At 39.7% G+C, this 26,228-nt stretch overlaps 1 protein-coding gene across 6 annotated transcripts in view; it reads right to left on the bottom strand.

Annotated features, from left to right (window-relative positions):
• Nucleotides 1-21,680: 21,680 nt before the first annotated feature.
• TBX15 (T-box transcription factor 15) overlaps nucleotides 21,681-26,228 on the bottom strand; it is a 162,776-nt gene continuing 158,228 nt past the window's right edge. For 5 of the 6 annotated variants that reach the window (XM_060201802.1, XM_007534686.2, XM_060201800.1 and 2 more), the window contains exon 8: nucleotides 21,681-24,182. In XM_060201802.1, the coding sequence (XP_060057785.1) occupies nucleotides 23,398-24,182 (785 nt within the window). In that variant the 3' untranslated portion in view covers nucleotides 21,681-23,397. The remainder of the gene's footprint in view (nucleotides 24,183-26,228) is intronic. The other variant, XM_060201804.1, reaches the window with a different exon arrangement.

Genomic DNA, 26,228 nt, shown 5'->3' with positions numbered 1-26,228 from the left:
GGTGAGGGTGGGGGTGGGTGGGTGGATGGGACACAATCCTTTGGTGATGGGAATGGTGTTTTTGTATACACCTATTAAATTGTAGTCATATAAATCACTATTTAATTAATATGAGAGGGAGAATAATTGATTGTATGTCTAACAAATGGACTTTTCAAAGTTAACCCAATTACCAAATAATGTGATGATAACAGTAACTATCCACTGTCTTCTTGAACCCTAAGAACAGCAGGAACCTCACATTTCCACTATAGAGCCTAAACTTCCCCCAGTCCTGGGACCCTAGGGTAGGGCCTACTTTCCTGTATGCTTCTTCCAATTCTTATCAAATAATATTGCATCCTCTGATTACAACCTAATCAACGCAACAAGTGCCACCCCAGCATACTTCACTTCAGACTGTGTCCAGAGACTTCAGGTGTGGAACATCAACCCTTCAGCTTCATCACTCGGGTGAGACCTTTCCTTTCATAGTATTCTCTAATTCCATCCCAGGTGGTTCACTTCCTAACAAAGTCCCAAAACCTAGATGTAGACCAGGTTCCAGGAGATAGAGCATATGTTCATAGGTACCCATAAACTAGGGCAAATATATACCTGAAAGCAGTAGTACAGTAGAGTTTGCAGTGAGTACCCCCCAACACTTCATCTCCACTATTCCAACCTTTGGGTCCATGATTCTTCAACAATTTGTTTGGCTTTGTATGTTAACTCTCTTTTCAGCCACCAGGTTCCAGATGCCATCAGGATGCTGGCCAGGCTTCCCTGGACTGAAGACCCCAACAATGCATCCTAGATCTCAGCTTCCCCAGAGACTCACCTTACTAGGGAAAGAGAGAGGCAGACTGGGAGTATGGATTGACCAGTCAATGTCCATGTTCAGCGGGGAAGCAATTACAGAAGCCAGACCTCCCACCTTCTGCAACCCACAACGACCCTGGGTCCATGCTCCCAGAGGGATAGAGAATGGGAAAGCTACTGGGGAGGGGATGGGATATGGAGATTCGGTGGTGAGAATTGTGTGGAGTTGTACCTCCCCCCATCGTATGATTTTGTTAATGTCTCATTTCTTATATAAAAAATAAATAAATAAATAAAGAGACTGAAGCATAGAGAAAAAAAAAGAATGAGCGAAATCTAGATAGAAGTGTCCTAGAGAGGGGGTCATGCTATAGCACAGCAGAGTAAGTGCACATGGCGTGAAACCTGAGGACCTGCATATGAGTCTAGGTTTAAGTCCCCAGCTTTGCCTGAGCCTGACATCTAATATGCAGGTAGACCCAGGTTATTGTCTGGGGAGATGTTGTCATAGCTAGAAAAAGGACTAGAAAGCTGGATCAGGGAAAAGAGTAGCTCCCAAATATGGGGAAAGTACATAAATATTGTTAACTATAAATTCCATCGATTTGATCTGGGGCCCATAGTCACCATAGGAACCTATGTAACCTCTGAATCCCTGTAGGTCTGAGCTCACATTCTGTGGTCATGTCTAGGAACATTCCAGGCTGCACTAATTTTAGGACCCATTTTCTTCAAGTAGTAAGTAGAGTATGTTGTAGGACTTTGCCCTTAATGTGGATCAGTAACGGTAGGGAATGTTCCACTCTGCGAAGGAGTTTGGACAAAAAATTCATTTAGTTCAGCCTCTTGGAATTTGAACAGTTGTTTTGCCACAGAGTAGGAAATTTTTTTTCTGGTGAAATTACAAATTCTGTCTAACCCTCGTCTACTGATGTTTCTTTTGATGTCTCTCTCTCTATATATATATCTCTCTCTTTCTCTCTCTCTCTCTCTCCCCTCTCCTCTAAAAGTAAAATATTTCCACAAAATGATTCTTTATATGTTCAACTCAACTATATATTTTGAGATCCCAGGACAGATTCAATCAGTCATGGAGAAATAATTCCTTCTGTCCACTAAGGATTTTTCATGGGAAATTGTTTAAAATTATTTTCATCTATAATGGCCCATAAAAAAATATTTAAAGAAAAGAGAGAAAGATTCGATACAAAGGAAGGGAAACAATATCATAAAAGCAATTTCTTACTTACAAGGACCATTCACATAAAGTACAATATAGATCCATTACTCTAAGAGGTGAACAAGGGTAGATTGGGTGATGTTAGTATCCCTCCTTTTATTTTTAAAGATTTATATATTGCTTATTTTATATGAGGGGGAAGGATGTGAAAGGGGGAACCAAAGCAGTACTCATCTCTAGTATATGGTAGTGCTAAGGGTTGAACCTGGAGCCTCTGGGACCTCACGCATGTGAGTCCTGTGCTCTAATGCTGAGTTATTTCCTTGGCCCTCTTCCTATTTTTTAAATTAAATTGAGATTCTTAAAAATTACATGACTTACTCATTTATTTCTACAGTTCATGAGAGACAGAATTGGAACCCCAGCCTATTCCTTCAGCCTTCCACCAGTAAGACTGGGTCCATACAACACCATAAGGTCATTCAAATGAATCATAGAAGCTGTTAGTCATTTCAGTAAATCATTATTCTGGCAGTTCTATGCCTTTCACTAGCCTCATATACTTATATTTAATCAGGTTGAAAGTAATGGCATAAAACCTATATTTTTTTTAATTGCCACCAGAGTTATTGCTGGGGCGCGGTGCAGGCACTATGAAATCTACCACTCCTTGTGGTCATTTTTCCCTTTTTTTTCTTTTGTTAGGTATGACAGAGAGAAATTGAGGGGGTGGGGCGGAGAGAGAGATGAGACAGAGAGAGAGAGAGAGAGAGGGAGAGAAGAGAGGGAGAGAGAGAGGAGAGAGAGAGAAGAAAGGGAGAGAGAGAATAGAGAGAGGGAGAAAGGAGAGAGAAGAGAGAGAGAGAGAGAGAGAGAGAGAGAGAGAGAGAGACCTGCAGAGAGAAAAACAGACACCTACAAACTTGCTTAAAGATTCATGAAGTAGACCCCTACAGGGAATCCTTGTGCTGAGAAATATGTGGACTTAACTGGGTGCGCCACCACCTAGTCTCCCCAATTTTTTTTTAATTAGTTTGTTCTTTCCCAATACCCTAATTAAGACCAGCTTTCTTATATCCTACTTTCTCTGTTATACCACCCCTACAACTTCACACATACACGCCCTGCTCAGTTAACTGTGTTAGCATGGTAAATTTGTAGAAGACTTTCCACCTATAATGCCAAGGGAAAAAGTGGAGTCTTATGGTAAATATTTAAAATAATCATACTATCTTTTTCTCCCCCACAAAAGCATTGCACCAAAGTTTTTTCCCACTATAGTGTCCTTTTAACAATATCCTTCAATGCAATTTCTCCTACCTCTACAGGAACTCTCCAGGGACAAATAGTTCTTGGCAATTTGTCAAGACTTTATAAAATGATTCTGATTTCTAGAAAGCTAATTCTTTTTTTTTTATGTTGTTCTTTTTTTTTCTATGTGTGCTTTTTTTTTTTTTAAGAGAGGATTAATTAACAAAACCATAGGGTAGGAGGGGTACAACTCCACACAATTCCCACCACCAAATCTCCATATCCCACCCCCTCCCCTGATAGCTTTCCCATTCTTCATCCCTCTGAGAGCATGGACCTAGGGTCATTGTGGGTTGCAGAAGGTAGAAGGTCTGGCTTCTGTAATTGCTTCTCCGCTGAACATGGACATTGACTGGTCAGTCCATACTCCCAGTCTGCCTCTCTCTTTCTCTAGTAAGGTGTGTCTCTGGAGAAGCTGAGCTCCAGGACACATTGGTGGGGTCTTCAATCCAGGGAAGCCTGGCCAGCATCCTGATGGCATCTGGAACCTGGTGACTGAAAAGAGAGTTAACATACGAAGCCAAACAAATTGTTGAGCAATCATGGACCCAAAGCTTGGAATAGTGGAGAGGAAGTGTTAGGGAGGTACTCACTGCAAACTCTGGTGTACTTCTGCTTTCAGGTATATATTTTGCAGTAGTTTATGGATACGTGTGAACATATGCTCTATCTCACAGAAACTGGTGTATATCTAGGTTATGGGACTTTGTTAGAAAGTGAACCACCTGAGATGAAATTAGAGTATACTATGAAAGGAAAGGTCTCACCCGAGTAATGAAGCTGAAGGGTTGTCATTCTACATGTGAAGTCTCTGGACACAGTCTGAAGTGAAGCATGTTGAGGTGGCAATCGTTGTGTTGGTTAGGTTGTGATCAGCAGATGCAATATTATTTGATATGGATTGGGAGAGGCATACGGGAAAGTGGGCCCTATCCAAGGGATCCAGGACTGGGGGAAGTAGGGGCTCTATAGTGGAGATGTGAGGTTCCTGCTGTCTGAGGGTTCAAAAAGACAATTGATAGTTAATGTTATCATCACATTATTTGGTAATTGGGTTAACTTTGAAAAGTCCTTTTGTTAGGGTTAGCTGTATAATACCCAGTATCTTGTATATAGCTGTGCTATTGGATGCTTCTGATCTACTTGGTCTAGGCTTTTGAGAGAGTCCGCATATCAAATACACAGCCTATATATTAAAAAGATTCAGTTTGTGTTTTGAAAAACTTCGAGACATACAATTGATTTTCCCCCTCTCATATTAATTAACTAGTGATTTATATGTCTACATTTTGCTAGGAGTGTACATAAACACCATTCCCACCACCAAAAGACTGTGACCCATCCCTCCCACCCACTCCCACCCCCCACTGGCCCAGGAGTTTGCATGTCTACCCCTCACCACAGGGTTTTTACTTTGGTGCTCTACTTACAATTTGGTCAGGTCCTGCTTTTAGTTTCCCTTTCAGATCTTCTTACTCAACTTCTGTTGATGAGTGGGATCATCCCCTACTCATCTTTATCTTTCTGACTTAGCTCACTTAACATAATTCCTTCTAGCTCTGTCCAAGATGGGTCAGAGAAGGTGGGTTCACTGTTCTTGATAGCTGCATAGTATTCCATTGTGTATATATACCACAGCTTTCTCAGCCACTCATCTGTTGTTGGGCACCTGGGTTGCTTCCAGGTTTTAGCTATTATGAATTGTGCTGCTATGAACATAGGAGTACACACCTCTTTTTGGTTGGGTGTTATGGAGTCCTTGGGGGTATAACCCCAGGAGAGGAATTACTAGATCATATGGAAGGTCCATGTCTAGCCTTCTGAGAGTTTTCCAGACTGCTCTCCACAGAGGCTGGACCAATTTACATTCCCACCAGCAATGTAAAAGGGTTCCTCTGTCCCCACAATCTCTCCAGCATTTGTTGCTGCTGTCCTTTTTGATGTATGCCATTCTTACAGGAGTGAGGTGGTATCTTAGTGTTGTCTTAATTTGCATTTCTCTGACAATCAGTGACCTAGAGCAGTTTTTCATATGTTTGTTAGCCTTTTGGATCTCCTCTGTAGTGAATGTTTTATTCATATCCTCTGCCCATTTTTGGATGGGGTCATTTGCTTTTTTGGAAAGCTAATTCTTTTACTTAAATATCACATCAAATCAAATCTTGAACTACTTAAATGTATTTTTCCTACTTTCATTTGTCTTCTTTCCTATCATACACAAATGGTTCCATCAAAACTCATTTGTCAGCTATGTAGCGGTTGATCCCATCTCACTGAAACATGTAACTTTTGCTAAGTATAAAAAGCAATCTAAAACATGCTACCACTGAATCTATATTTTCTTTATAAAAAATGGAGATGATCGTAGTATATACTTCATAGGTGTAATATTGAATAGTTAAAAGATAGTCCTGGTGTCACATCAAGAACTTGACTTGTTAATTCATAGGGTTAGTTCAGCAGTTTAGAGAAAACCTTAAAAATAGAAATTGCTTGGAAATTTTTTTTCTTAGCAATTATGGGGTGACTTCTTAGTAACCACTGCTTTTTCCAGGAACTTTCAAGTATATGCTTATTAATATATTCCCGAATTTTTCTTGGACTTAACACCAACTCCATAGTGTTTAAACTCCTCCTTCCAACTCCTTTTCCAAAATAATGGTATTTGCCCCAATTTTTCTGGGACTGCTCTCTGATAGCTGGGGTTTCTTAACTAGTATCACTGATAATTTCCCAATCTCATCAGTATATCTTTCCAGTATTCAGGGTTTGATTCATCTGACTCTAAAGAATTAAACTTATTAATGTCTGAGCCCTGCTCCCTTAGTCAGAGAAATAACTAGCAGTAACCAAATACTGTAACCATGACTACAAAGAATCCCAGAGATATGTCAGGAAACTTTATCTTACTTATGGAACTCCTCCAGAATGGAAAACCTGGGTATTCATTTAGCTTTGCACTGAGGGTCTGCTATGTGCTTGGCAGGCATTTAGCATGCATACCTCATTTAATCCTAACCATGAAAACTGACATTCAGAGTTTATAAAGTTGACTGAGGTTAAACAACTACAGTCAGACTAAATCAGATGTCAAATACAAGTTTACCCAAATCCAAAATCTAGAGATGCCTTATTGATCCATATCTACCTTATTACTAGAATTCTCATTTTGTCTTCCCATTTATTCTGACCTTCAATTTCCTATTAGTTACATCTGTTCTATACTTTATGGTTAAGACACTTCTAATTGGTGAAGAAAAGGGAAATTTATCAGAAACTATGGTGCTTTATTTTCTCTTATGCCTATGAAAAATGCTAACTTTTCACTAAATGATTTGGAATATTCTAGTTAAAGATTTACCATTTTTTCCACAAACTTCAACCTATTCCATACATTTCTAATGACCATAACCTTACTCTCCATCTTTTTTAATATTTATTTATTCCCTTTTGTTGCCCTTGTTGTTTTTTATTATTGTAGCTATTATTGATGTCGCCTTTGCTGGATAGGACAGAGAGAAATGGAGAGGAGGGGAAGACATAGAAGGGGAGAGAAAGATAGACACCTGCAGACCTGCTTCACCACCTGTGAGGTGACTCCCCTGTGGGTGGGGAGCTGGGGGCTCGAACCGGGATCCTTGCGCTGGTCCTTGCGTTTTGTGCCACATGCACTTGACCAACGGTGCAACCTCCCGACTCCCATTCTCCATCTTTTATTTAATGTTCCCTTGATCATTTATTGAGGCTTGGTTCCTTTAGTCCTAAGGTGTGCATTTTATCATTTATCAAAAACAATTTATCAGAGAGTTATTCTTATGTTGTCATCAACCCTGTCTTCCTAAAATATCCTTTTTGTGTCAAGAGACTGGCATACTTTAACAATGACTGTTTAGTCACTATCAGGCCACCCCACCAGCTGGGGCCCTATTCGGGGAGTCCTGAGATTCCCAAACAGACATGATGGGCCTAGACCTCGAATAAATCCCTCTCTCCATTGTTACATTCCCTCTCTATCAGGAACAACAAAACAGACCCCTTTGTGGGCCCCCCATAGAACCTTGCCCTCAACTTGGATCAACAACAGTAGGAAATGTTCCATCCTCCGAAGGGAGGCTGGAAAACATACTCTATGCTACACCTTAGGCAGATGGGTCCTGATATTGGGGCAGCTTGGAATGCTCCTACTCATGACCATAGAATATGAGCTCAGACTTACAGGGATGCAGAGGTCACATAGACTCCTAAGCTGAATATGCGCCCCAGATCACATCAAATCGATGGGGTTTAAAGTCAACAATATTTATACACCTTTCCCATATTTGGGAGCTACTCTCTTCCCTGATATAGCTTTCTGGTTTTTTCCAGCCATAACACCATCTCCCCAGATAGTAATTCGGATCCACTTGCATATCAGATTTCAGGCTCAGGGACAAAAAAAAAAAAAAAAAAAAAAACTATTATTGTCACAGGCCCTTTGGAATATAACTAAAATAGGCCTACTAGCTATCTACAAAATGGAGAACCCCCAACTCTTCATCTGCACTATTCCAGCCTTTAGGTTCATGATTAGTCAACAATTTGTTTGGCTTTGTATGTTAACTATCTTTTCAGCCATCAGGTTCCAGATGCTACCATGATGCCAATCAGACTTCCCTGGACAGACAACTCCACCAATGTGTCCTGGAGCTCCAATTCCCCAGAACCCCACCCCACTAGGGAAAGAGAGAGGCAGGCTGGAAGTATGGATTGACCTGTCAACACCCATGTTCAGCAGGGAAGCAATTGGCAAACGCTAGAAGAAGCAGGGAAGCAATTTATAGATTCAAATGTCCATGAAGCAGACTTAGTGAAGAATCTGTCAAACTGGAAAGTTCATGACCCTTCTGAAGAGGCTATCCATCCTCAGCACCCATATTATTTAATAGATGAAACTATTATCTCATATGTTAAAATGTATGAAATGAATTGCATCCATAGACAGTGGCCTTAATGTAACCAAATCCTCATTTGCTGTCGTCAAGAGATGCCCAAGTTCATTCCATCATGCAAAATCTTCCTGTTCTTAAATGTCATTTTTTTTTAGTTTTTATGTCATTATTTTTTTAACATTTAGCATTTTACATGATTGCAGCCTCTATTCAAAGCCTAAAATTTGAGGCTTTATTATCCCACTCACTATAAGAGATGACTTGTAACTACCATATGTTGTACCCATGGCTACAGATAATCCCAGAGATAGGTCAGGAAACTTTATCTTATTTCTAGAGGACCTCTAGGCTGGTAAACCTGTGTGTCCACTCAACTATGTGCTAGAGTCACCCTTTCTTTGCTACAAATATTAGATTACCATAAAACTGTTCTTGTCAGATCCCTTCAGTATCTCCAGGTCAAATTCTCAGCCCATCCCAAGATTCCAGGCTCTCACCGGTGATCTTATTTATGGTGTCAATTGCTAATGGTCCTGAGATTAAGAACCTGGTGAAACAGATGCCAGACAAGCTGTTGCTAAAATTGTCTATGTATAGTTAGAGGTTTAAAGGACTGTACCCGTGACCTGAGCATCTGTGGATGAGAGAAGGGAGTTATTGGAACCAACACCCAGTATGTTCATAATCAAGTCCACAGAAGCCCACAAGATGACACATTTGGGGAAACTGGTGCTGGCAGCAGCTGTTGAGTAAGCCTTACACATTTGAGGATTATGAGCCCCGAAGAAGTCTTGATGAGTTGCTAAGAACTAATTCTATCTTTGGAATCAATCCATAAAGACTAGAACTAAGGTTAGCTATGATTTACTGACTAGCTATGATTTAATATATGTGGCCAAAATACATATTCATGTATTTTAGAACTCTATTTCATCATTGTTTGAATTGTTAAAATAAGCAGATTAATTAAATAGGGGCAGCCTAATGGTTTGCCTGAAAAGAATTGGGTAAAAATTATAGTACACTCATACTATGAAATACAGTATACCATCAGCTAAGGAAAAAGTGTAATTATTTTCTGACATAATCTATAGAATAATGAATATAATAATTTCACTTTGGTTTTTTTAAAAAAAAGGAAATAAAGAAACCTATGTGAAAGCATACAAGTAGATATATGAAGATGTGAACTGCACAGTGTTAGGAAAATAATCTGAATTTGATATATGTCAAACAATTAACAAAAGTACACCAAAGGGCATTTTTTATGTTACTGATAATAGTTTGGCATTTTTATAGCACACATAATTCTATAAATTGGAAGCCTGAGTATGGAAAATAAATAATGCTTACCAGGTCAACAGATAATTTATCATATATTATGACTCTAATACTGTATTATATGCCATAAAATACATAAATAAAAACACTGTCTTTGAGTACTGTAATTCACTACATTATCCTTAGTTTACAACTACCGAAACTCGAGTAAATTATCCAGTCATTTCCTTTTTCTAAAAGAGAACCTCTGTTTTTAATATTTTACAGATAAAGAAACTGAAATTCAGAGACGCTGAATGTGAGGAAATGAAGAAACTGCATTCTTATTCTAAATACAGAGGTCCTCACTAATCCAGGAATTTTTCACTACCAAATACTTAAAGATAAATGTCTTCTTTAGGGTTTTGTATTTCTGGGAGTATTGTGACTAGGAAGAAGAAAATATATTTTAATAAGAATGGATTAAAAAGCATTTAGAAGCATCTTAGGAGAAATGAGTTATCCAAATTTTCAATTTTGACTTCAATACAAGTGAAACTTGTTAGCTTATTGCTGATTTTTCTTTTCACTTAATTCTTTAAACATAATTTACCCCCCCCCAAATCATGGTGGAAAATCAACTAAATTTAATACAGCATTATAGATATCAGAGACCTGTAAAAAGTGTCTCTTATATTGGGCTATAGATGAGGAGACTATTATAGTTGTAGAATTTTGGGAAGTTTTGGGCCACCATCAGTGCTGATTCTATAGCTCCTATTGGGCCAGAGTGATAGCATAGTCTTCATGCAAAGGACTTTTGTGTCTCAGACTCTGAGGTTGCAGGCTCAGTCTTCAATATCACCATAAACCAGAGCTGAGTACTGAATAGTGCGCTGGTCTCTCTCTCTCTCTCGCTCTCCTTGTATTTCTCTCTCCATTAAAATAAAATGAAACAAAAGGATGAATACAAGATAATCTCACTAGTAGGTGGAACTTAAGAAAACAAAGACAGGAAGGGAAAACACAAAGTAAAACTTGTACTGAATTTGGTGTGTTGTACCAAAGCAAAGGACTCTGGAGAAGGAGGGGAAGGTAGGGTGTTGGGAGGGGATGTATATCTACAGTCCTGGTACATGATGGAAGAAAAGAAGTTAAATTATGGGTAAAAGTGTTTTGCAGACACTTATCAGGGGGAGGAGAAATTGTACAAATGTGTCAATAACTGCAGAGGTTACACAGGCTTCTGAGCTGAATATGGGCTGAATATAATCAGATCAATGGGGTTTATAGTTAATGGTGTTTGTATAGTTTTCCCTTATCTGGGAGCTACTCTCTTTCCTGATCCAGCTTTCTAGTCCTATTTCCAACTCTGACACCATTTCCCCAGACAATACTTTCAGCCCACTTGCATGTTAGCTATCAGGCTCGGGCAAAAATTAATAAAGTCATGGGCCCCTTGGAATATACCTAAAATAAACTTCCTAGCTTTTTCCAAAATGGAAGCCCCCAAATCTCATCTGCTATACTTCTGTCCTTAGGTTCCTGATTATTTTTTTTAAATGTTCTACTTTATATCTTAATGCTTTTCAGCCACCAAGTTGTAGATGCTACCATGACACCAACCTGAGTTTCCTTGGCAGATGACCTCACCAGTGTACACTGGAACCCTATCTCTCAAGAGCCCTGCCCAAAAGGAAAAGACAGGCTGGGAAGATGAATCAACCTGCCAACACCCATGTTCAGCAGAGAAGCAATCAATTACAGAAGCCAGACCTTCCACCTTCTGCATCCCATAATTATCCTAGGTCCATACTCCCAGAGAGATAAAGAATAGGAAAGCTTCTAGTGGAGGGGATGGGATATGGAATTCTAGTGGTGGGAAATGTATGGAATTTTACCCCCTCTTATCCTATGGTTTTGTCTATATTTTCTTTTTTATTTCATAAATAAAATTTTAAAAATGGAAAGGAAAAAGGTCTCAGTCTTAAAATCCTATACTCTGAATATCTTGAGGTGGGTATTCAAGACAGCTGTACCCCAAATAGGGTTCTTTTTAAGGCTAAGGGCTTCTCTACTACCCTCTCATTTCTTTAACATTTCCCAGTTCTGACCAGGCTTACTACTCAATACAGTGGACAGGAAGGATAGTTCTTTGTGCATCTGGAAGACCCCTTTGGGACTTCTCTTCCTGTAGTACAGAAGAGCTGTCTTTTTCCTCAGCTAAAGAGCTGAAGTGAATATATTCCCCACTACCGGTCCTTCTTTAATTATTTCTTTTACTTATTTATTTCTTTTAGCATAGAGGACTATGCAATTGGAAGTATAAAATGCAGCTAAAACAATAATCTTCAGTAAAGCCCTGTCAAATCAAGGTGTGACATCCCCAAGAACAGCCAACTCACAAAAGAGCTAGTCATGCTTGAGGCCAAGTTAAATAACTCATAATTCTGCATCTCTAGACCCTGCTAGCATTTTTGAATGTGGGTTTATGAAATGCTGAACAAGCAGAAGGCCCCTGGTGAATCTTGCTTGATTTGGCCGCTGCATGAGGCACCCTTCATGATTTGGCTTCCCCTGCACATCTCACACCTTCCCACAAGTGACCTTTTCACTCTGTGCTTGGCTTTTCTGTGGTGGGTTAAGTGTCTACACACATTCACGTCATCAAGTGCCCAGTGTGAAAATGACGTGGTTATACATGGTGTTACTCGCCAAACATGCAAAAGAAGTTGAGTCTCTGCTTGGTTTCCTGAAATCTAATTATGGAAAAAATCATATGGTGTTGCCTGGAAGATAGCAGAGAAGGTAGAGTTGTGGACCTGAAGTATGAAATCTTGAGCTTAGTCCTCAGTGTTGTGTATGACAGAGTGATGCTCTAGTCCTCTCACACACCCTCCCTCTTTGTTTCTTGTTAATAAATCTTTAAAAGGTTATGACCACACAACTTACATGTCTCAGTGAATTGTTTCTTCTAGTCTCTTGGACTGCTCAGAAATTTTTTATTAAGATAAACTTCCTTAGATCTAATCTTGGTCTCTTGTGTTATTATTTCCTAATATTCCAGAGCCACTTCCTCTAAGATGAGACTTCCAAGAATTCCACAGAAATATGGTATTTTGTGACCATGTGCTTAAGCATATTATTTTTAATGTATATATTTTATTTTGTTGAAATACACAGAGAGAAACAAGAGGGCTGCTTAACTCTGGCTTATGGTGATCAGCAGGGAATGAACATGGGACATCTGAGGCTTCAGGTATAAAGGTCTGGTGCACAAACCATAGTGTTTTTCTCTGGCCCCTTCAGTGCACCCTTACAGCATGATTGTAAGCCAAAACTGATAATAATCACTGGTCTTCAGCTTGTTCTGTGTCTATAATAGGCACTTTTGCTGTTAACCATCCATCATCAGCTGCAGGAAATTTTCCTTGAAATCAGACTAGAAAACCAAAATCTCTTCCATGTGGCCATAGCATTCATGCTTTATTTCATGTCTGTGATCTGTCTTATACTAGACTGTGACCTCCTAAATTGTACAGACTAGCATCTTTACCTAGCACTTAGCATTCTGTCCCACACAAAGTAGATATTTTTGTATGTATTGATGAGCCATTGTCAAAAGTCTGGTTATATGAGTGAATAGTATTTCAGGGATATGGACTGATTATAATTCAGAACTTTTTTTTTCTTTTCCAGTATCTCTTTGTCATAAAATCTTAACTCTGCTTGTCTTGACACTCAAATATAATCATACTTCCAGCTGAAATTATCATTGCAGAAACACTAATTCATTTAAAACCGCAATGCTGACTTTATTTCTCAGGTCTTGTAGAGGGCCATGTTGAAGGGGGTGACTGATTTCTCCCATGTTCTCATCTTAGAAGAGACAAGGAATTTTGCAGCCAGCTTGGATTGACTTAGTTTGGTCAATAGTCTTAGTTTAGTCGATAGGTCAGTATCATCAGTACTTCCTTCATTTCTCCCAAGAGGTTCTGTTGAGCTGCTTGGATATTACCAAATCAAATTATCTGGCTTGACATAAGAACTTCTTTTTTCTATATAAATTTTTAAAAATATTTATTTATTTATTTTCCCTTTTGTTGCCCTTGTTGTTTAACATTGTTGTGGCTATTAATGTCATTGTTGTTGGATAGGACAGGGAGAAATGGAGAGAGGAGGGGAAGACAGAGAGGGAGAGAGAAAGACAGACACCTGCAGACCTACTTCACCACTTGTGAAGTGATTCCCCTGCAGGTGGGGAGCCAGGGCTCGAACTGGGATCCTTATGCAGGTCCTTGTGATTTGCGCCACGTGCGCTTAACCCGCTGCGCCACAGCCTGACTCGCAAGAACTTCTTAAACTCTGTTTCAGCTTTCCAGTCACACACCCATCATAAAATCATCATCTTATCTCAGATACAGAGGAAGTCCCAGAGAACCCCCTGGCCAATACCAGTCCACTTCGAAATACTAGTGTTGGATGGGGGAGATAGCATAATGGTCATGCAAGATGACTTTCAGATCCAATCCCCCACACCAACATAAGCCAGGGCTTAATAGTGCGCTGGTATCTTTATCATTGAAATAAAACAAATAATATGTATTTATTTTTCACACACACATATGAAAAGAAACAGCAATGTCTAGATACATAATAGATAATGCCCTGAGCAATTAAGTCCTGAGGAGTCTGCTATCCCAGGGTTTGAACAGAAAACCACTGATTTTTGTCATTATTATTTTTTCTTTTTTAATATTTATTTATTTACTTTGCATAGAAGCACAGAGAAATTAAAAGTGGAGAGGAAGATAGACAAGGAAAAGGGGAGAGAGAGTGCTAACTACAGTACTGTTTCACCACTCATGATATTTCACCTTGCAGATGGATGCCAGGGGACTTGAATCCTGGTCCATATGTACTGTAACATGCATGCTCTACTAGGTGGCCACCTTCCGGCCCCTGCCATGATTATTTTTCCAGGACCTTAATCTTCTCTAATTCTAAATGTGTAAGAAAATTCTTCTATGGCCTGTGTCAGGAGAATATGTCCATACGAGAATGAGGTATGAAGAATATTAATGAAATCTATGTAAACTCAAACTGCAGTGAAACAAAGCCATAATTGAGGGTAAATTCTCTATTGATGAAGCATGAAACCCTCACACCAGCAGATTCTTAGACTAGAAAATGGAAAGTGTGGCAGTTTGCTGACATATTTTTGTGAGCCATTTCTGGATGAAGGGGTTTTCTCCAAAAATAAGACTAATTGGTAAAGAAACCAGAGATGGTTGTTGACTTGTATGATGAGTCAACTTGTGAGTATATTAGCTGGGAGCACCATCACCAATATTCAGACCCCACAAGCCTGGGCTTTGTAATAGTGTTAGTCTAACCTTAGTTCCAGAAGCCTACTTTGGAAATCATGTACAGGAAGATGTTGCTGGGACCCTGGAGATTGCAGGGAAAGATTTCCCATGCTTCTACTTTAGGGTAGGAAGATCATTCAGAGACCTGAAGAAACTCCAGACTGAGCAGAATGAGATATTGACATTCCATATGGCTTCCATATTCATGTCAGACTTGGGCTATTTCTGAATGGAACCATAGAGAGCTGATACCTTATTTTCTGTATGCTTTCTTGGGGCAGAGAATATCACATACCTATAGCATTTTCTGCTGTGCAGATGTCCCCCAAGGCTCTGCCACTTCACACAGAGATATACGGTACTTTTAAGCATTCTCCCCAAGGCTCTGCCACTTCCCACAGAGATATATGGTACTTTCAGGTGTTTTCCCCAACCAATCCTGTCCCACTCCTGGGTGTTGACCTAAAAAGCCCTCCTACTCTCCCTCCCTGCTCTCTTGCCTGTGGTGAGGAGCCAGGACAGCCTATTTTTTTGGCTGGCTCCACGTGGCCTGAACCATCCTTCTGACCCAACAATGAAGGATTGTGTTTCCTTGCTGCTCCAAACCTCCTTTTTCTGCGTCCCACTGCCGCAGCAAGCAACAATTTTCAGTATCTTTCCCACAGAAATTAACGAAAACACTGCTGAAATGAATGAATTAAACAACTTCTAATATATTAGCTAGTAATACAGACTATTTTAATATACTATTATCTTTATTTATTTGATAAAAACAGCCATAAATTTAGAGGAAGGCAGAGATAGACACCTGCAGCACAGCTTTACTGCTTGTGAAACTCCCCCCTCCTGCAGGTGAGGACTCGCAGCTTGAACCTGGGTTCTTGTGCTTTGTAACATATGTGTTCAATCAACTATATCACCACTTGGCTCCCTAATAACGCAGACTCTCGAGGAGACTATCTGAGCATGACTTTGGACAGGATCCTTAGCCTTTCTGCACTGTTCCTTTTCTTTGTTTTCTGATAATAATGATAATTAATAATAATTATTATTCCATAAATTGTTGGGAATTTTTAAATTATAGATGTAAAGTGCTTAGCTAACAGGTGATAATAACATGATAAATATTTCTTGTTTCATAATTATTACCATTTGAGAAAAACTCATCCTTCTTACTAACATTTTTTTAATTTCTTTATTGAGGGATTTAAAGTTTATATTCAACAGTAAAATACAATATTTTGTACATGCATTATATTTCTCAGCTTTCCACATAACAATACAACCCCCACTAGGTCCTCCTCTGCCATCATATTCTAGGACGTGAACCCTCCCCACAACCCCAGAGTCTTTTACTTTGGTGCAATATAACAATGTACTGACATATCTTACAGATTAGCTGAATTCCAGTGGGGGGTAATCTCAATTGCTTTAGGTTGTTTTGTAAAGCATTCAAAAAACTGGAACATGAAGTTGGCCTTAACCTTACTGGCTATGTTTATGGAGAAAGCAACTCTTATATACACAATGGAGTACTATTCAGCTATTAAAAATAATGAATTCACCCTCTTCACCTCATCTTGGTTGGAGCTTAAAGGAATCCGGTTAAGTGAGATAAATCAGGAAGAGAAGGATGAATACCGAATATAAGATGATCTCACTCATAGGCAGAAGCTAAGAAGTAAGAACAGAAGGAAAAACACAAAGTTTCTCCTTGGACTGGGTTTGGTGTATTACACCAAACTAAAAGACTCTGGAAGGTGGGGTAGGAAGGTAAGGAGCTTTTCAGGTCCTAATGTACAATGGTAGGGGCGAATCTAGGCAGTGAGTTAGAGTATCTTGCTGAAAACTGAGAAATTTTATACATGTACCAACTATTTACTGTTGAATGTAAAACCATTAATACCCTCAATTAAAAAATTAAAGAATGCACAGAGACATCCTAATGCCTAACCAGTCTGTTTTCTTTTCTTCCTAGACACTCAACTAGACTATATCTCTCAGCTTCTTCTGTAAGTTGGTGTATCTACTGGAGTTCTAACCACAAAATGGAGAGCAAGCCATGTAACCATTTCCAGGCCTGGCTTATAAATATCTCTCATGTTCAAGTTTCCATTCTTTCTCCATCTGTTGCCTTTGTGGAGAGGTGTCCAGCTATGTATTAAATGAAGATGGTGGACGACCAGTGAAATAGCTCACTTTCATAGTGTACTGTTTTACCATGTATGCAACCCACGTTTTAGCTTATCCCCCATCTCATTGAAGAAAGCTTCAGTGCTTATGAGAATCACTGCTTGAAGAAGAGTCAAATCAACCAGAAAGTCTATGTTTGCTTGTGAGATGTGTAAATATTTGGAAGGCTAGTTGTTACATCATCTAAAGATAGTTTAGACGAGAGGCTTTAACTACCCATGGTTTGAGGAAACATACACAGGTTGTCAAATTGGGAAGGATGCCAAGAATCCTATTCACGAGGCCCAGAAACTTCTAGATTAAGAAGTATTGGGGGGTTGATTTGACTACCCTTTATCAGCCTTCTGTTTCCACACTGGTTTCACTGGGTGAGCATACTAAAAAGAACTCAGAATCTGTTTGGTTTTCTTTGCCTCTGCAGGGCCTGTAATAAAGTCTCGTAAAAGCATAAAGTGTGAGTAGGAAGCATCTGAAGTGGGAAATGCCGTTAGGCTGGCCCATAAAAGATGAGTGCTCTGAGCAGTAAAATGAGCTAAGAAGGAAAACATGATGAATGTTTTCTCGGCCTTGAGCAGCCAGGTCCCCTTTCACCATCCCACATGGCATGGTGTGCCTGGCCCAAAAAACAAGGAGTTCTGTGCAGTTTCACCCCAGGTCTGTAGCAGCTGGACTGATTCCTGGTGCCTCAGACTAGAGAGAAGGAGAGAGCGGTGAGGTGTTAGAAGACTGAGACTTGACCCCTTCATCACCTACTAGTCCATCTTGGTCCTTTCCAGAGTGAAGATTCCCACTGAGAGCCTGGAGAAAATCCTCAATTGTCCACAGTACAGAGCTAGGACATCTCATGTAGAGAAAAAAAAAAAAAAAACTCTTGGTGAAAGGTGTGATGGGGCAAGCATTTGACTGAGGAGATTAAGATTTGACTTAAGAGAGGGAACCTACACTCCCCCAGCCCTGCTGCCATAATTCATTGTCCCACATAGAGAATATTTATCTTTCCTGTGTTGCTTCCAAACTGTGTGCTCGGGGCCCCTCCCTTTCTCCTTGATTTATGCAGCTTCTGTGGATTATTCAAAGGACAGTTCAAGTTCAATCTTCTCCATGAACATATCTCTCTTTATTACAGTCCCCATAAATCCCAATTTCAGAAAAATATAGTAGTGGAAATACCCATCTTTGGTGCCTGTGAATTCTGTGTTTTTGTACACATTACTAACCTCAATGAATTTCAGGTTCCCTATCTATAAAATAGGGATTGAATTACAAATCCTATAGGGGAGTGGTGAGGATTAAAGGATAACTTTGCATAATGTATGACATGTAATAAACACTCAATAAAAGTTTGCTTTCTTCTAACATTCTACAACATACATGGTTTTTGCCACAAATTTGATACTTCATTATTTACTGTTTCATATGCATATATCTTGACTCAGCTAGCCTGACATACATGTGTATGTGATTACCAGTGCTTCACTACTTCAAATCAACTTTTTCAAGTAAAAAGAGACAATGAGGAAGTAAAAGAAAGATACCATAACACCAATATATCCCTCAATACTGTAGTATTTCCCTGTGGTATATCAGGATCTCAAATATGGATATTGTATATGGAAAAACAGGTGCCTTCACAGATCTTACTGGCCCAGAAATTTTCTTGAAGACTATAATTTGCTGGGGGGGGGGGGGGGGCGTGAGCAGTAGTGCAGCGAGTTACAATACTATAATTTTTATCCACAGTGTATGTATTTTTTATTAAATTTCATAACATTTCATTTATTATTATTATTATTATTTATTTAATAAAGGAGACATTAACAAAACCATAGGTCAGGTGTGGAATGACAACCCTTCAGCTTCATCATTCGGGTGAGGCCTTTCCTTTCATAGTATTCTCTAATTCCATTCCAGGTGTTCCATTCCCCAATAATATTTCATTTTTAACCTGTCGTTGTCTCTTAGTTGGAAATTCTGAACCTTCTCCAAAGTTCAATTAAGTTTTAGTAACCCAATGAAAACAACTTCAATCTCGCCTTCTTACACTGAAAACTTTTTTTTTCTGAGTTTCCAGAGTTTGTTGTATATCATTTCCATTACTGTATATCATTTCCATAACTACCTGAAAAGTGAACCCTTTCAAGAAAATATGACATATATTATTTTTAACCCTTCACTATGTGCAACAGACACAGCCAAGTTAGTATCTAAGTAAAATTTAAAGTCATCTGACATGGAAAACTATGTGAATAACAATGTATTTTTATGTCAATAAAAAAAAACAATGTTCTTTTACACCCCATTAATCTGAAGTGAACAAGGTCTTGCAACCATTTTTACTAATCTTTTGTTCTAATATTTTTCTTTTTTTAAGATAGACACAGAGAAAGTGCAGAAGTGGAGAGTTAGTGAGAGACGCCTCAGCACCAGAGCTTTCTTCAGTGCAACAGGAACAGGGCTGGAACCTGGGTTGTGCCCATGACCAAAGAGCAGACTATCCAAGTGAGCTATTTTGCTAGTCCAATTTTGTACTGATTTTTAAAATTTGATCTGATCAACAAACTTAATAGTAAAAAATAAATATATACTGAGGTTATATGGTAGGCCCTAAACTTTCATAGGTATTGAGAGAAAAGAAAGCAGCAAGACAATCTTTCCTCAAGAAACATGAACATGTACATCAACAACTATAGAAAAAAGTTTTTTCTAATAAGCAAAGTCTTGTATGTAATCAGAAAGCCAACTCCAATGAATTTATTGTCATTTAAAGGGAATCTATTAAAGTGCATTCTTGGCAATTCTTCATCTACTTTCTGAAAAAAAAAATTACATTCTCAATTACAGGTATATACCAAAATTTACATATAACTCACTTGGATTGTTTTGATTAACCTTAACTACAGAAGTGCTCTGTACTGAATACTCCTGTATACTAATTATTATCCTTACTATTAAGTGAAAATAGGAAGTTCCTATATTAAACTTGTTTCGTATGTCATGATTATTGCCAAATACCTCATGCATTGTTAGACAAGTGATCAATGTGTGGTATGCTACTAAAATCAAAAGCAACCATTATCTTCCTTTTTAATCAGAGAGAGAAAAAGAGACTCCAGAGCACTGTTCAGCTCTGGCTTACTATACTGGGAATTAAAACTAGGACCTCAGAGCCTCAGGCATGAAAATCTTTTGCATAACCATTATGCTGTCTCCCCAGCCCAACCATAAACTTCCTGTGTAATTGTTGTCATTCTGTCATTATGAAGTAGTTTGACTGCAAGATTTCAAGTAGGAGGGAATTTGTTCAATGTTTTGAGGTAAATTTATGCCATCCCCAGAGAGTCTATACACTATGGAGGTGCACATCAGCAGTGTCCCATCTAGTTTGGCAATGATTTGTGGATTAATGAACTTCCCATTGAAGTTAATTATAAAACTAAACCAATGAGCAGTATTTGGTCACCCCTTCCCGAGACAAATTACATTTTCTGTGTAAGTGTGGTGTTCCGCAACATGAACCTCCTGACACATGCCTTGGTGAATCAGTGTGCTCTCATTGGCTGGAAAGTAGTCAGAGGTAGGACTGAGGGAAGGACACCTCAAGTCCAGGCTCTGCAACTGCCCAGCCATATTAAGTACATGTTGGTCATAAGCTTTATAACTATAGTTTCTCATTTGCAAAACAAAACTTTTTGTCCTATCTAATTCTCATAGGTAGTGTGGAGCTTAGATGAGAAAATATGCAAAAGTACTTATCAATGGAATAGCTCTAAGCACTTTGCCAGTCCCCTAAAAATCACCACTTGCTGCTTGTCAACAACAACACACAAACAAAACAAACAAACAAACAAAACCACTCTTCCTGTGTTGTGGTGGTACATACAAGGTAAAAGGCATATATTTATGATCAAACATATCAAGCAAATCCAGCTTCAGAGGTATTCTGGCCTCAATCCTTGAGGATATAGCTCTTTCCTGATTGCCTAAGTGCCTGTTGGCATTGCTGGGGCTCCTGCTGAATGCCAGGTAGTACTTAACTGCACAGACCCTAAGATCAAGATGCCAGCATAATCACTAGTTAGCTGATACCCCTGGCCCACCACTTAAGCTTTTTAAAGCTTGTTCCAAGACCTATAAAATGATGCAAAAATAATACCTACCTTAGAATTGTGGAATGACTAGATGGGCTATTCATGTACAACAAATGGTATAGAAGGCATAGTGCCTGGAACACAGCTACAATGAGGATTGCTGTCAGCCTCATGACCCTGGATAATTCACTCAATCTCTCTGAGTTCAGTTACCAGTCATAAATGAAGTGGGTGTGACGGGGATAAAAGCTCAAATGATAGGGCACAGGATTTGAATGCTTGAGGTTCCCAGTTCAATCCCTGGTACCACATGTACCAGATAGATTCTTGCTTTGTTTTTCTCTCTGTCTCATATAACCCCCCCCCCCCCCCCCCCCCGTGCAACAAATACGTCTTGCAAACAAAACAAAGGTACTAATGTTTTCCTCATGGGATCTGTATACAGATGACATAAAGTAGTCTACATAGAATGCTGTGATTACTGTAAAGTGTGATGCAAAAGCATGGGCTGCTATGCACTTTCTTCCGTATGAACAAATAACACTGAAAAGAACTGCAAAGATTTTATTTAGCGGCTTTCTGTGCTTGGCACTTAGAAACAGAGTTCCGTGCATGAGGGCAAATTTTTATACACCTTTTCTTCATACATATTTTACATACCCTTTTTATTGCCCTCCTTTTTAATATTCATAATACTGGATACCCCACTAGGCACATAAATACATTTATCTACAACACCTCAAACCCAAAAATCTTAATATTATCTGTATTATTTTACCTGGTATCATTTGCATTTCCACACCACTTAAAAAGTTTAGCTTGCACTGAGCTTCACTTGTTTTCTTAACATTAAAGGACTTGAATGGGGAAGGGAAAGATGAAAACCCAAAACTTCAAAATGCAATGAACTATCTGATACAGATGGAGCCCTAAGGGCAGGTGGGGATGGGACAGACCTGGCTGCAATTCCCAGGTTGTGACAGGACCTTTTATACTGCAGTGGCTGCAGGGCAGGCAAACTAGGTCAGGTGTCTGCATCTGGCATACAGCAAGCCAGGCCTTGATTTGTCACCTATGCTCTTTGGTGTCATCTGTCACGAGTATAAGACTCTTCAGTTTCACACTCCTTCTATTTCCCTTGCCCTGAAAGGCTTCATGCTCTGCAGCCAAGACCTTCCATTGTAGTGTACCTCTCTTCTGGATCATGATGATCAGACTTATGGTATTAAGATGTATTCTTTGTCTCGATCCCCCTCACCAATACCCTGACCACTCTTAATGTCCCAGAGAGGTCTCCTCCGTGATGCTGTGATCCTTTCTGAAACCTCTTGGGGGTGAAGTTGAAGGGATAGGAGGTGAGGAGAATAAACCAAAATCAGCTTTCCTGGGTGAATAAACCCTATGACAACTCACTTTTCCCCTCTTAGCCTTGCTAACCACCTCTCTCTCTCTCTCTCTATCTCTATCTCTATCTCTATATCTCTGTCTCTCTCGTCTTTCTCATCTCTCTTTAATCCTTCTCTCCTCTTACTTTTTCTTTCCATAGACACCACTAGGAACATCAATAGCACACTGAGTAAAGAGAGCCAAAGTCCAAAAATGATTTTTTTTTTTTTAGGAAGCCAAGTTCAGTTGTAGTGTTGATGTTTTCCAGCCTCACTGATGAGGAGGGGTTCCAAGATACATGGTTGATGCCAAAGAACAGAGTAAGTTGCAGGGAAGAAAGGTTGGCAGCCACTACTGGTTTAGTCCATCTCCTGTTGTACATAGGCAAATTCTTGGTGAAAGTATCCATGCTGGGCCTCCCTCCCTTCACAGAGTTCACCCAGTTCCAAGTCAGTGTGCATATATGTTTGCATATGTAGGAATATATTTGTGTGTGTGCATGAATGTCTGTATGCATGTGTAGGTATGTCTGTGTGAAGGGGTAACTTCTCATAACTGCTACAAACTAGCATCTCCCTTATCATTATTATAAAAGGATTATTCAGTTTCTTCAAAGGCCACTCTGGAATAGATGATGCTTTATAAAACTAAGGTCTGAAAAGGCCACTGAGTTGGAGATGATTCCACCACAAGTATCCCTCAGTGGTTAGAATGTCTTTGTCCATCTTGAGTATATACTTTCCTCCTCCAGAAAAATATAATAATGCACAATTTCTGGTTTCCAAAGTTGTTGGGCTCCCAAAGAGGAGGACAGAGACTCTGGGGCTCATGGAGACTCTGGGGCTTTGGCTGCTGTAGACCTCATAGGAACAGACTGGCCATTAAACCATGTGCACTGACATCTGGGAGGAGGAGCCTGGAACTGCCCCATACTGTCGGCCATCACAGGTATTGGTTGCCTGCTGATTATTTGGTGAAGGGCTTATCATGTGCATGCTGTGCTCCATCCCTGAAGGCAGATATTGCCTCTCTCCAAATGCCCCATTGGAAGGAGAAGAACAGAGTAAAGTGCTTTGAGAGGCGCTCAGTTTTTCTGGGCTTGCAGCTAACCGAGGGGAGGTGGGGAAATTGTATCCATACAGATTGTAAGGATTGTGGAGAGAGAAGGCATTGTAAGAGCTCTGTTGCATGTGACTTCCCCCAAACATGTGTGGTGAAGAGGAGCTGGAGGCTGCATTGCCTGCCTGCATGACATACTGAAACTGTGAAGTGGGGAAAGATCCCAGCTGGCCACCATAGGCTTCCATCTTGCTGTTACTAGGCAACGAGGGAGGAGTTGGTATTCCTGAGATCAGGGATGGAGTCCTCTGAGGCATGAAGGTGTCAGAGGGCTGAGTGGCTGAAGCAGTGCCACTCTGGATCCTGTTGTAGCCACTGTCACTCAGCCCTGGGTAACTCTGTAAGGCAGCCATATTGCTTCGGGCACACGGTGGGTAATCAGAGAGGTTTAGATTACACAGCTGGCTCTCCCGGCAGCCCACGTTGAAAGTGTTGGGGGCCAAATGAAAAGCTGGAGGAGAACAGGATGGAGATAAGAGATGAGAAGAAGCTGAAGGGGATGGTGTCCCAGTGCTGGAGGTGGTTGGCGAAGTGCCTGTGCTTCCTCCTGAAAAACAAAACAAGAATGCTGTTGAGACAGAGATCTTTAAAAATTAGTCTGTCTAAACCAGGCACAAGCCATAAAGGAGGTGCCTTCAAATGTCCAAGATGGAGTGAGTATTCACAGAATATTGCTTTATTTTAAATCAACAGACTTTGATGCTAGGTTATTCCACACAAATGTACTACACACAGTAACTCCAGAGGAGGACAGAAAAGTTGAACAAAAAAACAAACAACAACAACAACAAAATAACTGAACTCTTGTTCTCTGTGTAAGAGCCTTAGTGGGTTGTTTTGTTTGTCTACCAAAATATTGACTTATAGTGATGCTGGGTATTGAACCTGAGACTTCGAGTGTCTCAAGCATGAAAGACTTTTTCATAGCCATTATGCCATCTTCCCCAACCCTCATTTTATTTTTTAAATTTTTTATCAAGAGAGAATCCTAAAGTTGTTTTTTTTTTTTCATGAGAAAAAGACCATCTTCTAGCATACAGTGGTGGGAGGCTGAACCTAGAATCTTTGAGATCTCAGAAATGAAAATACAGTATGTTGTAGTTATATTATTCCCCTGACCCAAAGTCTTGTTGTAAAGATAATAAACCTTCCATTACTCACTTTGCCATTTCTTACTGTCAAATCATTATCCCTGTTAAACAGCATTAAAGTCTAGTTTATCTTATCCATTTTCAGTAGAAGCATGTTAAATGTGATTAAATACACATTTTAAGCAGAGACTGTTGTTCACTTCATTGTTTTTAGTCTTTCAGCCAAAAATATAGGATGCAGGGCAGAATCTTACTCTCAGAGAAAATGCAGTGCTATGCCAAGTTGCCAAATCAAGTCTGAGAGGGCTGAAAACAGGAACCCTGATAGAACGGAAGTTGAAGACAACATAAACACAATTCTGAGAGAGAGGCTAGAATACAGCAAGGCTAACTTGGAGCTTAATCATTAAGATTAAGAAAAGTATGCTTATTTTCCTCTTTATAAGACTCTGCCTAGTTTCAAAGATTACAACAAAGGTTAAAGACAGCCTTTAGATTATGTTTTTTTGTAAATATGTAATTCATAAAGTTTAATCAGGCCATTAAGTCAGGAGGTCTGGATTCTACTCACAGCTCCGCCACAATAACCTACCTAGTGACCCTGGGCATATAATTTACCCTCTTTGCATTTCAATTTCTCTCTGTTTTTACTTTTCTGAGTCAGGGCCTCATGCAGATGTAATTTTGTTGTTCTGGGCCACTCTGTTATTCAAATAGAGACATGGAAATAAATACAGAGACAGAGAATGAGATATTATCACAGGCACCAGAGCATCTGCTGTTGTCATGGCATGACCCATGTGGGACCAGAGTGGAAACCTGGCAAAGCAGACCTCCCACCTGATGAGATATCTCTTTGTCTAGAATTCTAATCTCTTTCTTTTTTACTGTTGTTGTGTTTATTATTATTGTTGTAATTGATGTCGTTGTTGGGTAGGACAGAGAGAAATCGAGAGAGGAGGGGGAGACAGAGAGAGGGAGAGAAAGATAGACACCTGCGGACCTGCTTCACCACTGAAGTGACCCCCTACCTGCAGGTGGGGGAGTCAGGGGCTCAGACAGGGATCCTTAGGCTGGTCCTAGAGCTTTGTGCCACGTGAGCTTAACCTGCTGCGATACTGCCCAATCCCCATCTCTTTATTTCTAATTTAGGATTAAATTAGATAGTCATATCTCAAACTAGGAGAATCGATGAGCTTTGAAAGATGTATAAGTTGGGAGTCGGGCTGTAGCACAGCGGGTTAAGCGCAGGTGGCGCTAAGCTCAAGGACAGGCATCAGGATCCTGGTTCGAGCCCCTGGCTCCCCACCTGCAGGAAGGTCCCTTCACAGGCAGTGAAGCAGGTCTGCAGGTGTCTGTCTTTCTCTCCCCCTCTCTGTCTTCCCCTCCTCTCTCCATTTTTCTCTGTCCTATCCAACAACAACGACATCAATAATAACTACAGCAATAAAACAACAAGGGCAACAAAAGGGAATAAATAAATAAAATAAAATAAAATAAAT

The sequence above is a fragment of the Erinaceus europaeus genome, chromosome 11, assembly GCF_950295315.1.
Source record: "Erinaceus europaeus chromosome 11, mEriEur2.1, whole genome shotgun sequence".
In the NCBI taxonomy this organism is placed as follows: Eukaryota; Metazoa; Chordata; class Mammalia; order Eulipotyphla; family Erinaceidae; genus Erinaceus; species Erinaceus europaeus.
The sequence above is the reverse complement of the archived record's forward strand: the minus strand, read 5'-3'. Positions and strand labels throughout refer to the sequence as shown.